This window comes from Platalea leucorodia (assembly GCF_965183815.1).
Source record: "Platalea leucorodia genome assembly, contig: HAP1_HAP1_SCAFFOLD_145, whole genome shotgun sequence".
In the NCBI taxonomy this organism is placed as follows: Eukaryota; Metazoa; Chordata; class Aves; order Pelecaniformes; family Threskiornithidae; genus Platalea; species Platalea leucorodia.
Genome location: NW_028121398.1, coordinates 180,791 through 197,412, shown reverse-complemented (window position 1 = coordinate 197,412; position 16,622 = coordinate 180,791). Strand labels below are relative to the sequence as shown.

General features: G+C 54.2%; 1 protein-coding gene across 1 annotated transcript; it reads left to right on the top strand.

Annotated features, from left to right (window-relative positions):
• Positions 1-14,723: 14,723 nt before the first annotated feature.
• LOC309603600 (olfactory receptor 14J1-like) lies at positions 14,724-15,476 on the top strand (the record flags this gene model as incomplete). The annotated part of the gene is made up of 1 exon (XM_082338402.1): positions 14,724-15,476. The coding sequence occupies one exon, from the start codon at positions 14,724-14,726 to the stop codon at positions 15,474-15,476; it is 753 nt and encodes a 250-aa protein (XP_082194528.1).
• Positions 15,477-16,622: the final 1,146 nt, after the last annotated feature.

The window sequence follows — 16,622 nt, the reverse complement described above, 5'->3', positions numbered from 1 at the left end:
TGTTTCCCAGTCTCTCAGTACTGCTCCATTATCGTGGACAACATCTGGCACCTCAGATGTCACCAGGTGTTTGTGTGTGAACTCCTGGTCTCCATCTCCATCAGTGACCATGGGACCACAGAAAAGGAGTGCAGGTGCCTATGTATAGCAGACACCATGACTGAAGCAAGAGGAATCTCACCTCCTGTGGGTTTGTGGCAGGCATGGGAGGGAGCTGAGGTCCCTTCCAGCCCCAGGGCTACAACTCCAGGAGGAGATGCCTCCATTGCCTCAGCTGATTGCCTTCTCTCAGCATGGGTAAAGGAGATGCCTCCCTGCCACTGCCCAGGTGTCCTGTCTCATGACGGGCCAAGGAAGGGGGATTCTCAGACCTAACTGTGTCTCTGAGAGGAGAAAGGGCACTGCTGCAAAGAAACGTCTCTGCGGAGGTGAGACAGGCAGCATCGGTGATTCCTTCAGTCTCTTCCCAAGGAGGTTCCTGGAGAGCCCCAGGGACACCTGGAGGGAGTGCCGAGTGGGGTGGGGGGCAGAGCAAGTGATGTCTTGGGCAGGTCCTCTCCTCCTGGGCTAAGACGGGCTCCTGGGATGGAGGGAGCTCATGGGAAGCAGGCAGCAGTGCAGAGAGACAGCTCTGCCAAGGAGCAACTCCTCTGCCAAGCGCAGCAGGGCTCTGAGAAAAGGAGTAGGGCAGAGAGAGATTAAAGGCAGCCTGGAGGGGGAGGAGAGAGGAGAGCTGCAAGGGAAGAAATCTTTCCAGCCCTTGTCACGGTAAGTCTCTTGGGGCAGGGCAATGCAGCTGCCATTCCTGGAAGGGTCTCCTAAAGCTATCATAGCCTAAAGCCTTTGGGATCTGTCAGGAGGCCTCCCAGCCCAGGGGCTCATGGTAGACAAGGGGGAAGGGGTGAAGGTAGGGTGTGCATCCAGAGCTGCCCAGGGCATTTCAGAGGGGACTTTTCCAGAGGAAGAGCAAGGCAGGGGATCCCTTGAAGGTAAAGAGCGTTCCTGAGGCTGTGCTTTCAGTTTCCTGCTGTTTCAGGAAAAAGGGGAAAGGCGCTGCTATGTTTGGAGAGAGAGACTGAGAGTCCTGAGCTGCTACACTGAGAGATCAGTAGGTCTGGTGGGAGGCAAGTCAACTGCTTCCATCCCCTCCTCTACCTCCAGAGAGCACCAGCATCACCTTTGTTGTCCTCATCAGGGTTTGTCTGACCTGCTCCTCACTGCCTGCAAGTGGGGAGTACCTCTAGAGAGTGCCTGGAATTGGGAGGTTTCTTCAGGTGAGAGCTGAGCAGACAGGAGTTGGTGATGGGGTCTGTGATCCCTGACAGGGAAAACTTGGAGGGAGAAAACAGTTCCCACCAGGGATAGCTCCAGGCTGCAAACACATGGGCAGAGTGTTGTAGGAAACTCCAACCAGCAATGTCATGGGAGGGAGCCTTTGGAAAGCTCCCTGTCATCCCCTCCAATGCAGACACCTTCCTCTGAGCAAGACCCCTGCTCTCGTCTCCCACCCAGCACAGCCTCTGCCCTCAAGGTTTTGTGGTCCAGGGCAGGAGTTGCCTCCTCTGCAGCCAGAGCTCTGGCACAGCAGAGGGGCATCTCCCCTGACACGGGGCCGCTTCCCTCTGCAGGGCAAAGGGGCTGAGAGCGACTGCCCTGGGCTTTTGCTAACCGGGAGGTGCTGTGCTCTCCTGGGTGAGGAGAAGGCTTTCCTGAGTGCCTGGCTGCCTCTCCTCTCCTTGCTTCCCTTAGGAGAAGAGTCACAGGGTTTTTCTTTGTTTCTCCATCTGCTTGTGCTGCTCTTCTTCTTCTCTTGGGCTCCGTGGCAGTAACAGTGGTGGTGTGGGGCAAGGGGTGGGGGTGCTGAGTGCCTGCTCTGGCCCTGACCTGGAGGGCGCTGCCCTGGAGGTGTTTCCATGGGACCAAGGTGCCCAAGCCCTCTCTTAGTTTTCCAGGCTTGAGACACTGCAGTGAGTGGTTGGGCAATGAGACACTGCTTCCCTTAGCAGACAGCACCTTCAGACACCTGATCAGGCTGGAGAGGGAGTCTTGCGGGGCTGTGAGCATCACTCCAGAAGGGCACAGCTCTCCTGTAGGACCTTGGTGATGTCTGAGAGCGCTTGATCTACTCAAACAAAGCAGCATCTTTGTCCTTTCCTCTTCATCATACTCTGCAGAGCTGTGCTGGAAAGGAGAGGTGTTTTGAAATCTGCACCTTGAACAGGACCCCTCTGCTCCCAGGACAGTCCAGTGGCTTTTCTGGAGCAACCTCTGGGTGCAGTCCTCCTGCAGCTGGGAGCGGTGCAAGCACAGAGCAGCTGGGCACCAGGCTGATGGACAGAGCAGCCCTCCTGCATGGGAGCACTGACGCAGGTTTACACTGAGAGCAACGGGGCAACAGGGGTATTTTACCAAGAGTTTTTCCCAAGTGGATGGGGGTGTCTGATTTCTAAACCTCAGTGTAATGAGACGCACTTGCTGCACCTCAGCTCCCACCTTCCTCTGGGGAAGAAAGCGTCCTTCGGAGCTTTCACCCTCCGCTCTAGTGCAGCACAGGGAACTCCTCCCCAGGAACCCTCCCTCCAAACACACTGCGCTGTTGCTGCCTCCTTGGGTCATTGCTGTAAAGCAGGGCTGACCCTCCAGGAGCCCCTGGGGAGAGGGCACGGCTCTGCACAGCCCACTCAGCCAGCACAAACCAGAGCTGAAGCATCGGAGCTGCATAACGGTGCCCCAGGAATGAAAAGCTCCCTTAGGTATTCCACAATGAAGGAATCAAATTTTGCTCAGGGAAGCTTCTCTGAATTTTTCTGGTTTATCTCCTTTGGCAGTTTCCATGCACAGAGACAGCAGGTGTCCAATGGCAGCTCCATGAACGAGTTCCTTCTCCTGGCATTCACAGACAGGTGGGAGCTGCAGCTCTTGCACTTCTGGCTCTTCCTGGCCATCTACCTGGCTGCCCTCCTGGGCAACGGCCTCATCATCACTGCCATTGCCTGCGACCACCACCTCCACACCCCCACGTACTTCTTCCTCCTCAACCTCTCCCTCCTCGACCTGGGCTGCATCTCCACCACTCTTCCCAAAGCCATGGCCAATTCCCTCTGGGACACCGGGGCCATCTCCTACGCAAGATGTGCTGCTCAGCTCTTTCTGTTTGTCTTTTTGATATCAGCAGAGTGTTGCCTTCTCACCATCATGGCCTATGACCGCTACGTGGCCATCTGCAAACCCCTGCACTATGGGACCCTCCTGGGCAGCAGAGCTTGTGTCCACATGGCAGCAGCTGCCGGGGGCACTGGGTTTCTCTATGCTCTCATTCACACTGCCAATACATTTTCACTACCCCTCTGCCAAGACAATGCTGTGGACCAGTTCTTCTGTGAAATCCCCCACATCCTCAAGCTCTCCCGCTCAGATGCCTACCTCAGGGAAGTTTGGGTTATTGTGGTTAGTCTCTTTGTGGAATTTGGCTGTTTTGTTTTCGTAGTGGTGTCCTATGTGCAGATCTTCAGGGCCGTGCTGAGGATCCCCTCTGAGCAGGGACGCCACAAAGCCTTTTCCACGTGCATCCCTCACCTGGCCGTGGTCTCCCTGTTTCTCAGCACTAGCATGTTTGCCCACCTGAAGCCCCCCTCAGTCTCCTCCCCATCCCTGGATCTGGTGGTGGCAGTTCTGTACTCGGTGGTGCCTCCAGCAGTGAACCCCATCATCTACAGCATGAGGAACCAGGCGCTGAAGGATGCAGTGTGGAAACTGATAACTGGATGTTTTTCTGGAGCAATAAATTGCCCATCGTCTTCTGCATAGCAGTTATAACATAACCCATTACAGGCCCAGCCTGTCTTCTGTATTTTGTGTTGTTTGTGGTGGGTTTTTACTTGTGATAATGTTGCCCTCCCCTTTATAATTCATTTTCTGCTTTTCTTTTCTGACTGAGTGGTTGTTTGAATGAGGAGCCATGCTCTCTGTGTGTTTAAACAAAATAAAGGGTCCTTCAGTGTCTATTTTTTTTTCCTGAGATCCTTCCTCCAAGGCCTTTTTGGAGCTACAGGGACAGTTCCTTTATGTATGGGTGGAGGGGAAAAGAGTCCCAGCATGGCAGCACTGCCAGGGAGCTCCAGCGCTTCGTCTTCCAGGTTGTTCTCTTTCCACTTCCACACACTATTTCTGATCCCTTGTGTTGGTGCCAGCCCTGAGAGCTCTGGCAGCTTGGTCACAGTTGTGCTGCATGGTAGTCTTTTGACTGCAGGCAGGGACAGGCAATGGGCGCTTTTGTGACAGAGCTGTCCTCCATAACAACGTTCCTATAAAGAAAGGTGATTTCCTCAGACAGTGTGTCCTGGTTTCAGCTGGGATAGAGTTAATTTTCTTCTTAGTAGCTGGTATAGTGCTGTGTTTTGGATTTAGTATGAGAATAATGTTGATAACACACTGATGGTTTAGTTGTTGCTAAGTAGTGCTCACACCAGTCAAGGACTTTTCAGCTTCCCATGCTCTGCCCGGTGCACAAGAAGCTGGGAGGGGTCACAGCCAGGACAGCTGACCCAGACTGGCCAAAGGGCTATTCCATACCATATGACATCATGCTCAGTATATAAACTGAGGAGCGCTGGCCGGGGGGGAAAGCGATCGCTGCTCGGGAACAGGCTGGGCGTCGTCGGTGGGTGGTGAGCAATTGTGTCGTGTATCACTTGCTTTGTATATTATTATTGTATTATATTATTATTATTATTACTACTACTATTCTATTTCACTTTACTTCAATTATTCAACTGTTCTTATCTCAACCCACGAGTTTTTCTGACTTTCACCCTACCAATTTTCTCCCCTACCCCACCGGGGGGGGGGGGGAGTGAGCGAGCAGCTGTGTGGTGCACAGTTGCTGGCTGGGGTTAAACCACGACACAGTGCCTGAAGGCTTAGGTCTTCTTACAAAGTTTTTCTCAAGACCATGCCCAAGAAAGCAGCCCACAGATGAAAACACCAGTATACAGCTAAACAATGTGAGTGTGCAGGGTTGGGGCACACAGGAGTGTCTTCACACAGCCGGGCCCCCTGTGAGAGACCTGAAGGACCAGCAGAGCTGGGTCTGGTCTGTGCCCAGTTTCGCTGTGCACCCTGGGGAAGCTGCGCCAGGGCAATCATCCCGCACTAGCCCCTCACAACCACCATTGCCAGCACTGGCTTCTCACCCCAGCCTGAACAGGTTCTTTGTCCCTCCGTGGAAGGTCACCGAATTAGTAGGTCAGCAGTCCATGTTTGCATTGTAGAGAGGAGATGTAAGCATGCACATCACATACATGAGCTGAGATGAACCTGAGTGAGCACAAATGCCATCTGCTATTCCTTGGCATTCCATGAAGGCCTGTGGGACAGACAGTGCCTCGAGGTCACTTCCCGTTGGGAGCAACATCCCATGGGAAACCACCTGAATGCAGCACTGGGATGTGCTTCCTTGAGCCGAGGTCCCTGTGTCCATTCCTCATGACAAGGGGCATCTCAGGTGAGTGCAGAGCAGGGTGATACACCACAGAGCTGTGGTGCCTCCCAGCCTCTGGCAGTGGCAGCAGGAGGCCAGAGAGTCCCTATGACTCCTGCAGTGCCCTGCCTCTGTGTGTAAGAGGGAAAGACTCTGTCTCTGAACACCCCTGGGTGCATAAGGAGTCCACGAGGCCAGCTCAGATGTGGACGCCCGACAGAACCCTGCCCTTTCTGTGTGTGACTCCAGGAACAAACCCCACTGGCCCAGTGAGATTCATCTCAGCTGCCTGGGACAGGCTCATTGCAAGGGCTCCTGTCTCCTAAGTCACCCTTGCCCGTGATTCTGGATTGTGCTCTCAAAAGTGCCAGAGCCATCAGAGAGGTTCTGAGGTCCCTGGAAAGGCAGACATCAATCCCATCTTGAGGAAGGACAGGAATGGGAACTGGGAGAATTACAGGTTGGTCAGCCTGCCTCTGTCCCTGGGAAGGGGATGGGACACGTCCTCCTGCAGTGGTTTCCAGGCACTTGAAGGACAAGAAAGGGATTGCTGAACCACAACGGGCAGGGGAAAGAAAGGCATGTTGTGTACATGGAATTTTGCAAGGCCTTGGTCTCCTGTGGTGTCCTTATAGCCAGATTAGTGCTACCTGGGCTGAAGAAGTGGACGTTGGGTGGGAAGTTGGCTGGTGGATCCAGCCCAAATGTCACCAGTGGTACAAAGTCCTCTGGGCAGCCAGCTGCTGATGGCATCCCTCAGTGACCAGCACTTGGGCCAACGCTGTGGAACGTCTTTATTATCCCCCTGTATGATGTGATGGAGCGCACTTTCAGCTCCTTTCTGGATGATGCAAAGCTGGGCGGAGGCCTTGAACAACCTCATCTGGTTCACCCTGCCTTGAGCAGGAGAGTGAGGCAAGATGATGTTCAGGGCTCTCTTCGGACACGATTTATTCTATGGCTCTGAATCTTTCCCTTGGAGAGGTTTTTGAAGACAGAATAGGTGGAGGTCTGTGATGATTGCCCTGCGGCAGCTTGCTCACGGTGTGCAGGGACTATGGCACAGACCGGGTCCTGCTCTGCTGGCCCTTCAGGTCTCTGCCAGGCCTGGCTGTGTGAGGACACTGCTGTGTTCCCCCACCCTCCACACTCACACAGCTGAGCTGTACACTGGTGTTTTCGTTTCCTGGGAACTTTCCAGACCAGCCCCTCCCCAGCTCTCCCCACCTCCTCTGCCCTCTCCCCATCCCATCCCAGGAGAGCAGCCCAGCCTGGGCTGCCCCATGGCAATGCCAGCCACAGGGTGCTGCAGAGCTCTGGGCACTCACCCCACAGCCCCAGCCCCTCTGAAGTCCACAGCAGCTTTTACAGTGCAGAGCGGTGTCTCAGCCTCCCCAGCAGCCCCAGGCCTGGAGGCTGGCCATGACAGCAGGAAACAGAGGGCTGTGACAGTGTCCCTCCTGCTGTCATGCTCAGGAGATCCCCACCACCAGCAGCCTGCTTCCCCCCATGCCAGTCCTGCTCCCCAGGACAGCGCGAGGGTCCTGGCCCTGGGGCTCCTCTGGTGGCTCCTACTGCCCCAGCAGCACAGCAGCCTGCCCCAGCTGGACACACAGGAATGGGGTGCTCTTTTTATTTCTCCCCTCCACAGCCTTGGTGTCCTGCTCTTCTCCCTGGACACCCCTTCTCCCCAGGGAGCCTTTCCCCAGGGGAGTGTGTCCATGCTGGCCTGGCCGGCCATTCCTGCACCCCTGGCCACGCTCCCCACAGGGCCCTGAGCTGGTGGTGCTGCTCTGCAGAGCGAGGGGACTGTGGTGCCCTGGGGCCATGGGGTGGCCCTGCACTGGCCATGCTGGTCAGGGTGAGAAGCAGACCCAGCCAGGCAGGGATCACTGCTGCTCAGCCCCTTTCCCTCTTCCACTTCCCAACTGGCCTGTGACCAAGGAAAGTGCTCAGTAGGACCCTGACACATTTCCATATGCCTCTGCGTTTGGCTGCTGCACTAAACTTGACATGGGGTGTTTCAGCTAGGGTGTCATGGATCACTCTCCAGTGTCACGTCCCTTGGCCTTCTGCTTGCTAACAGCCCATCCTGGGACGGCAGAGAAAGAGTGCCCTTGGATGCAGCCAATCCAGCCACTAGACTCCGAAGGGGTGAGCTTGCTTAAGGAGCCCCTGACTTGATCCTCATCCACTGCTGGTTGTTCTCCTCCTCCTTGAGTCCTGCCTGAGGGCACAAAGACCTGGGAGAGCTTGCTGGTGAAGACAGAGGAAAAGAAGACATCGTGTACTTCAGACTGAGCTGCATCTACTCTTGCTAAATTCAGCAGTGGCCCACTTCACCTTTCTGTGGTTTTGTCATGGTTAAGGAAGATGTAGCAGCTTACCTCGTTGCCCTTTGACATCCCTTGCAAGCTTGACCTTTTGGGGAGCTTTGACTCTCCTGACACAATCCTTATTTCTCCAGACAACGTTTCTAAACTCCTCCTTTGGAGCCTCTCCCTGCTTCCACCTCCTGCATGCTGCCTTTGACACAGGACCTCAGTCATGATGTTCCTGTTCAGCTCAGTGGGTTTCCTGAGGTGAAGGGTTGTTTCCCTGCATATGAGGACAGACCCTTCCTGTGCCCGGAGGAAGATGTCCTTAAAGGCCTCTCAGCTTTTGTAGGTTTTTCCCTTTCACAGCTTCCTCTCCAAGGGATCTCCTACTGCCAGAGCCCTGAGCAGGGCAATGTCTGCTTCTCTGAGATCCTAAACCTGAGCTCTGCTGGTCTCCACAGTCACCACAGCCAAGGCTGACACTTCAACATCCCTGACCGGCCCTGACTCACCCTCTTGGCCAGCTTGGAAGCTGGGAGAAGAAGTTGACCCTGAGACTCTCCAGGACCCAATGGGACTGTTTGCACCCAAGCACTTTGCCCATCCAGTGAGGGTTGCTGATCTGGAGACTTCCTCGGGCTGCCTACAGAAGACTTTGTCCACTTCCTCACCCTGACTGAGTGGTTCTGACTCCCACCTTCATGTCACCTTCACTGGTTTCTCCTCTGTTCCTCACCCACAAACACTCAGGCAGCCTGTCTTCTGCCCCACCATACATTCAATATCTGCCCCATCCTTCATAGAGGGCATGCCCCGGTCTCATTCTTCACCAGTCACCCTCAGTGTCTCCTAAAGAGCCTGTATCTATCCATGACAGTACCCAATGCTGTGCAACCTATCCCACCACATCCCTGCAGTGGTTCCCTCAGAAGCTCTGTGATGGAATAAGGGGCTCCAGATGCTCCTGCCTGTGTCCCAGGCTGAGGGCATTGGTGCACACTCCGGTTGCAGCAGCTCAGCAAAGGCTTCTCATGGAGAAAACTGGAACCAAGCACCCAGGACCCCGCATATCCAAAGGCTTTGCTTCAGAGCAAAGATGTGCTGGAAAGGATGGCAGGTGGCAATGTAATGATGAAATGAGGTGCTCATGAAGACAACAAACCCTGCAGTCCCCGAGGCAGAGAAACGCAGACCTGGGTCATAATGGCCTTGCAAGAGAGAAGTTTGCTGCCTGAGCTGACTCGGCAGCACCTTGTGCCAATCTCCAGGAACACAAGGTACCCCTGAGAAAGTCCCTAGGTGAGGTAAGCCTGCACTCCAGCCAGTCTGTGGTCATCCGTGGCATGAGGTTTTTTCAATATCATCAGGTAGGCGGGTAGAGGAGAAGAGAGAAGGGAACTGTCAGGGGTTGAGAGTACAGGGACATGAGTGGAGACCCTGGTGTGATGTGCCTCCCAATCTTGCAGCACATGTGGGTGTAGACGAGATGGACCTTGCCTCCTTGCCAGGGTGTTGGCATTCAGGTGCTGGCACAAAGGCACCGGACTCCTTTGGGAGGCCCTGCTGTGTCTGCCCAGCCCCCCCTCCAGTGGGACATGGCTTTCCTGGAGGTCCTGTGCCATGTTTGGCAGCCACAGGCAGTTTCACTGGGCACCCCAGCCTCCCCTGGCATGGCACTAGAGGCCTTTCTGATGCCATTTAAAATAGAGCCTTGAAACAATGTAGGTGCCTTCACTTCAGGGATGTGCACGTGCCTGAATTTTGCAGTGAGCTGAGCTCTAGGGAGTGCAGAGGATTGTGCTGCGAGACAGATCTGACCCTCCTTCTCGTGCACTCCTCCGCTTGGTCAGCTGAAAGTCCAGCAGCTGCCATGGAAATGTGGGTCTGACAGACATTCAGATGCCCTAAACATTGGGTGTAACCTGAGGCGGCCAAGGCACCCTCCCCACCAGCCCCACAGCTGATGCTCAGGCAGGTGTGAGTGTCCCAGGTATGCTCCATCAGAGCCTGCAGACACATCCCCAAGTCTTGGACCACCCCTGGCACCTCAAATGCCACCAGGAGTTTGTGTGAGAGCAGCTGACTGCCACCTCCTATCCCCACAGATCCCAGTGGGTGCTCAGGGCAGGGGCTGGTCTGCAGGCACTTATTTTGTGCACCCTGAGCTGAAGCAAGAGGAATTCCAGTGTCTGTGGGGTGCATGGGGGAGAGCTGAACCCCACTGCAGTCTCTGGCCTCCTCCCCAGAGAGGAGACACCTTATGGGCTCTGCTGAATCCCTGCCCTGCGTGGGGGGGAAATGATTTCTGCCTGTCACTGCCGAGGTGTCCTGCCTGGCAATGTGATGGGGAGAGGGGTAAAGGGACGGGAACATTTCCACCTCTCGTAGACCACCACGCCATGTTTGGGAAAATGCACTTCTAAAATGCATCTCTCCAGCATTCAGAGAGGGACAGGCAGTGATGACATCAGTCTGTGTCAACCCGTGCTGCCCAGGAGAGACCCTGCTGCCTCTTAGGAGCTGTCAGCCCTTAGAGCCCCAGGGACACCTGGAGGGAGCCCAGAGGGGCAGAGAAAGTGGTGCCTTGGGCTGGGCCTCTGCTGCTGAGCTGGGCTGGGCTCCTGGGATGGAGGGAGCTGCTGGCAAGTGGGCAGCACTGCAGAGAGACAGCTCTGCCCAGGAGCAGGGCTGAGGGCACTGCCCGTAGGCACCAAGAGGAGATGTGAGAGGCTGAGAGAGCTTAAAGGCGGATGGGAGTGGGAGGAGAGCTCACTGGAGGAGAAATCTTCACAGCCCTCTACGTGGTAAGTCTCTGGGTGTAGGGCAATGCAGCTTCAGTTCCTGGAGGGACCATCAAAAGCTGGCACATCCCACAGCCTATGGGATCTGTCAGTATTACTCTCTTAGTTTCTCTAATGTAGAGGAGCAGGATGTGCTCCAGAGCACAGCTTCCCTGCTGTACCATCAGAGGGACAGAACATGACGGCTGCCTTCTCCCGGGGATGGTTGTGGAGGTGTGCATATGGGTGTGCAGCCAGCGGTGCCCAGGGCTGTCCTTCCAAGCAGGGTCCCTGCACCCCAGGGGGCTGAGTGCTGGGGCAGGGACTCTGCCGCCTGCCAGGATCAGCACTCAGCCTGCCCGGGGAGCTCCCCAAAGCACTGCGGGGAGAAGCTGTGGGTGGAAGGAGCGACCCCTGGCAGGGCAGGGTCCTTTTTCTGTCGAGTGGGTGCTGCATAGGTCAGGGCTGCTCACAGCAGCAGATCACTACAGGGCATTCCCAGAAGAAGACTTTCCAAGAAGCAGAGCAAGACAGCGGCTACCCAAAAGGGAAGGATCCTGTTCTTTCAATCTTCTACTCTGGGTTATCTGGGTGGGCAATGGGACACAGAAATTAATGTCTCAGTTCTGGAGGAGGCACTGAAATTGCAACTCTTTTACTCTTCGAAGTGAATAAACCAGGCAGTATCAGAAGTCAACATGCCGTGGCTTACAGACAGCATCAGTATCACTTTTCCAGCCTCATCAGGTTTGGTCTGAGGTTCCCATCAGAGCCTGCACACACAGAGATGCCCCTGGGCACTGCCCTGCTGCTGGGAGGTGCCTGCAGGGCAGAGCTGAGCACACAGCCGGTGGGATGGGCTCTGTGAGCACTGACAGGGAGGAGGCTTGGGGCCAGAGAAACAGCTCCTGGCAGGGAGAGCTCCAGGCAGCAGAGACAGGGGCAAGGGGTGGGGGGAAACTGCAAACAAGCGGTGGGGGAAGGTGCTCTCCAGCAGCTCTCTTGTCGTCTTTTGCTGTAGATGTCTTCTGGGCATTGTCTGCTGGGAAATGATCTGGCTCTCTCTTTGGAACATGTCATCTTCGGGACCCCGACTGTCTGCTTTGCCTGTCCTGCTGGGCTTGCGAGCTGCCCCCAGAAAGGCACAGCTCTCCTGTAGGATCCTAGGGAGTGCTGAGCCTTTCCTTGGGGGCTGGCACTCTCCTCTCAGGGTCCTTTGCTTCTCTCTGTGAGGGGTCCTGTCCTGCTCTCTTCATCGCAACCCCATCTCTGGGCTGGGACAGAGATTACAGATCTGCCCATTGAACCAGTGCTTCCCTGCTGCCATACGAGTTCAGTTGTTTGGGGTTTTTAAAGAGAAATTTGTGAGTGAAGTCATCTTCAAGGCAGCACAAGCGAAAGGGCAGCACAGATGGGAAAAAGATGGGTGGGCAGAGAGAGCTCAGAGCTCAGAGAGATTTGCCTGGAAGTCAGGAATAGAAGGAGAGTAATGATCTGTGGAAGAAGGGGCAGGCAACTCAGGAGGACTACAAGGATGTTGTGAGGTTACACAGGGAGAAAATTAGAAGGGCCAAAGCCCAACTAGAACTTAATCTGGCTACTGCCGTAAAAGGCAGTAAAAAAATGTTCCTATAAATACATTAGCAACAAACGGAGGGCCTTTATTGGATAGTGACAAAGGATGAGGAAAAGGCTGAGGTACTTACTGCCTTCTTTGCTTCTGTCTTTAATAGTCAGACCAGTTGTTCTCAGGGTACCCAGCCCCCTGAGCTGGAAGACAGGGACGGGGAGCAGAATGAAGCCTCCATAACGGAAGGGGAAATGGTCAGCGACCTGCTACACCATGTAGACACACACAAAGTCTATGGGGCCAGATGGGATCCACCCGAGGGTACTGAGGGAGCTGGCAGAAGTGCTCACCAAGCCACTTCCAATCATTTATGAGCAGTGCTGGCTAAGTGGGGAGGTGCCAGTCGACTGGAGGTTGGCAAATATGACGCCCATCTACAAGAAGGGCTGGAAGGAGGATCTGGGGAACTACAGGCCTGTCAGTCTGACTGCGGGGCCAGGGAAAGTAACGGACCAGATCATCTTGAGTGCCATCACATGGCACGTACAGGACAACCAGGGGATCGGGCCCAGTCAGCAGGGGTTTATGAAAGGCAGGTCCTGCTTGACTAACCTGATCTCCTTCTGTGAAAAGATGACCTGCTTAGTGGATGAGGGAAAGGCTGTGGCTGTTGTCTACTTAGACTTTAGTAAAGCCTTTGACACCTTTTCCCACAGCCTTCTCCTGGAGAAACTGGCTGCTCATGGCTTGGGCCCACGTACTCTTTGCTGTGTAAAAAACTGGCTGGATGATGAGGCCCAAAGAGTGGTGGTGAACAGAGTTCAATCCAGTTGGTGGCCGGTCACAAGTGGTGTTCCCCAGGGCTCAGTATTGGGCCTACTTCTGCTTAATATCTTTATCAATAATCTGGATGAGGGGATCAAGCGCACCCTCAGTAAGTTTACCAACGACACCAAGTTGGGCAGGAGTGTTGATCTGCTGGAGGGCAGGAAGGGTCTACAGAGGGATCTGGACAGGCTGGATCGATGGGCCGAGGCCAACTGTAGGAGGTTCAACAAGGCTCAACGCCAGGTCCTGCACTTGGGTTACAACAACCCCACACAACGCTACAGGCTTGGGGAGGAGTGGCTGGAGAGCTGCCGGGCAGAAAAGGACCTGGGGGTGTTGGTTGACAGCCAGCTGAATATGAGCTGGCAGTGTGCCCAGGTGGCCAAGAGGGCCAATGGCATCCTGGCTTGTATCAGCAATAGTGTGGCCAGCAGGACTAGGGAAATGATGGTTCCCCTGTACTGGGCACTGGTGAGGCCGCACCTCGAGTACTGTGTTCAGTGTTGGGCCCCTGACTCCAAGAAGGACATTGAGGTGCTGGAGCGTGTCCAAAGATGAGCAACAAAGCTGGTGAAGGGTGTAGAGCACAAGTCTTACGAGGAGCGGCTGAGGGAGCTGGGGTTGTTTAGTTTGGAGAAGAGGAGGCTGAGGGGAGACTATTGCTCTCTGCAACTACCTGAAAGGAGGTTGTAGTGAGGTGGGGGGTCAGTCCCTTCACCCAAGTAACAAGCAATGGGACAAGAGGAAATGGTTTAGATTGGATATTAGGAAAGATTTCTTCACCAAAAGGGTTGTCAAGCAGTGGAACAGGCAGCCCAGGGAAGTGGTTGAGTTCTCATCCCTGGAAGTATTTAAACGATGTGTGGATGTTGTGCTTAGGAACATGGTTTAGTGGTGGACTTGGCAGTGCTACATTAACAGTTGGACTCAATGATCTTAAAGATCTTTTGCAACTTAAATGATTCTATGATTCCATGATTCTGTAACACTGCAGCTCTCCTGACTCTGCACTAAGCTACAAATATCTGAGCCCTTTTGTATGTCCTGTCTCAAGACTCTTACATTTTCAGTCATAAAAATGAGGATTTCTATCCCTAAATAGGATACCCGCCAGTTGTGATGGTGGAAAATAAAAAACCACAAACAAAATTATTATAAAGACTTGCTAAGCCTCTTTTCTGCAGCCCACACTCTTCGGAGTCACGAGTGCAGATATTGAACTTTTCCATTAAAGGTGGATTACATCTGACATCCCTTGAGAGCAATGGAGCTGTCACAAACCAGCTCCCATGTAGCCACTGCAGCAGAGCAAAGCTGACTCCTCAGCAGCACATGAGCAGAGGTCCTGCTTGGTACACCACACTCAGCCAGCGCAGACCAGAGAAAGGAAATGCACTTCACTTGGAGGGTATTGCGATGAAAAATGGAGTGGTTTTGCTCAGAGGAGTCTGTCTTGATTTTAACCTGTCCTTTCATTTTTTGAGTAGTGCCCCCATGTCAAGAAACAGCAAATGTCTAACAGCAGCTCTGCCACTCAGTTTCTCCTCCTGGCATTCGCGGACACACGGGAGCTGCAGCTCTTGCACTTCTGGCTCTTCCTGGCCATCTACCTGGCTGCCCTCCTGGGCAACGGCCTCATCATCACCACCATAGCCTGCAACCACCGCCTCCACACCCCCATGTACTTCTTCCTCCTCAACCTCTCCCTCCTTGACATGGGCTGCATCTCCACCACTGTCCCCAAAACCATGACCAATTCCCTCTGGGACACCAGGGCCATCTCCTACACAGGATGTGCTGCCCAAGTCTTTCTGCTTTTCTTCTTCCTTGGAGCAGAGTGTGCCCTTCTCACTGTCATGGCCTATGACCGTTTTGCTGCCATCTGCAAACCCCTGCACTACGGGACCCTCCTGGGCAGCAGAGCTTGTGTCCACATGGCAGCAGCTGCCTGGGGCAGTGCATTTCTCAATGCTCTCTTGCACACTGCTAATACATTTTCACTCCCCCTCTGCCAAGGCAATGCTGTGGACCAGTTCTTCTGTGAACCTCCGCAGATCCTCAAGCTCTCCTGCTCACACTCCTACCTCAGGGAAGTTGGGCTTCTTATTTTAAGTTCTTTGTTAGCTTTTGGGTGTTTTGTTTTCATTGTGCTGTCCTATGTGCAGATCTTCAGGGCCGTGCTGAGGATCCCCTCTGAGCAGGGACGCCACAAAGCCTTTTCCACGTGCATCCCTCACCTGGCCGTGGTCTCCCTGTTTGTCAGCACTGGCATGTTTGCCTACCTGAAGCCCCCCTCCATCTCCTCCCCATCCCTGGACTTTGTGGTGGCAGTTCTGTATTCGGTGGTGCCTCCAGCTGTGAACCCCCTCATCTACAGCATGAGGAACAAGGAAATGAAGGATGCAGTGTGGAAACTATTCGATTACAAGCTACTTCATATTAAGAAGGTGCCCATTGTCCCACTCGGGCTCCCACAGTATCACAGGAATAGCCTGGACTAACTTTTCTTCATATGTGTCTTTATTTTTCCTTTGGGGGATATTTGGGGGGTTGATTTTTTTGTTTATGCCTGTGATAATATTATTCTTGGCCTCCTACCTGCCTTTTCTTGACCCAAAGTCCTCATGTACATATGGATCCGGGCTCCCCATTTAGATAAACTCAATAAAGAAACCAGTAGAAAATTATTTGTCTCAGCTCCCATCTCTTCACATCTCCTCTGGAGCTGGGGGAACAGCCCCAGACTGCAGGAGGGGTTCAGGAGGCAAATGCCCAGCTTCCTCACGGAGGAGCAGCCCTGGTGGACACTATCCCACTGCTGCCTGCATGTTGGGGCTGCTGCTTTCCTGGAGCTGTGGCCAAGGACAGCAGCAGGACATGGCTTTTTCAGTGCTGGTCTCTCCTCAATTCCACACTGTTCTGCTGTGCCCTTTTATTTGTGCTGCCCCTAAGGTCTTGTGCAACTTGTTGCAGTCCTGTTATCTCTACGGTGGCATCCCTGTGGCTGAGGGCAGGAGCAGGCCATGTGAACCACTCTGTCAGAGCTGGTCTCCATGCAAGCACCATCGTAACCAAAGGGGCTCCTCAGGACAGGGCCAGAAGGCTGGACGCCTCTTCCAAAGCTGCTGTCAGGAATACACCCAATAGGGTTCTCCCTCAGAAGGACTTTTGCTCTTCTGGGGTTCTTGATGGATTCAGGGTGACAATCTGAGAGTCCCACGGTGATGCGTTAGGGACCAAGGCATGGATGAAGACCTCCCTTCTTGGCTGCATATGTCCACTGAAAGAGCAACCGGTCTTTGACTTATCTGCCTGGTGCTGTCCCACCTGCAGTGGGGCTGATGGCAGATGCCATCCTGAAGAGGAACTGAGAGCTGCCAGGAGAGCTCAGGGGATCTCCAGGGACAGTGTGTGAGTCTGGGTGGGCGGTGAGTGGCACCTCATAAAATGAGTGACCATCCAAGGAGGAGTGTCCCGGAGGAAAAGGTGAACGTGAGGAGCCCACAGGCTAACAAGGGCCCTGCAATGGCAGGAGAGGCTGTGAGGAGACAGCAGGCAAAGGGCCATAAGACTGGAGAGTGTTTCAGGGCAACCTCTTGGAAACCCCATGGGCTGGATCATCCCCTGCCCTGTGTGCCATTAGAGAC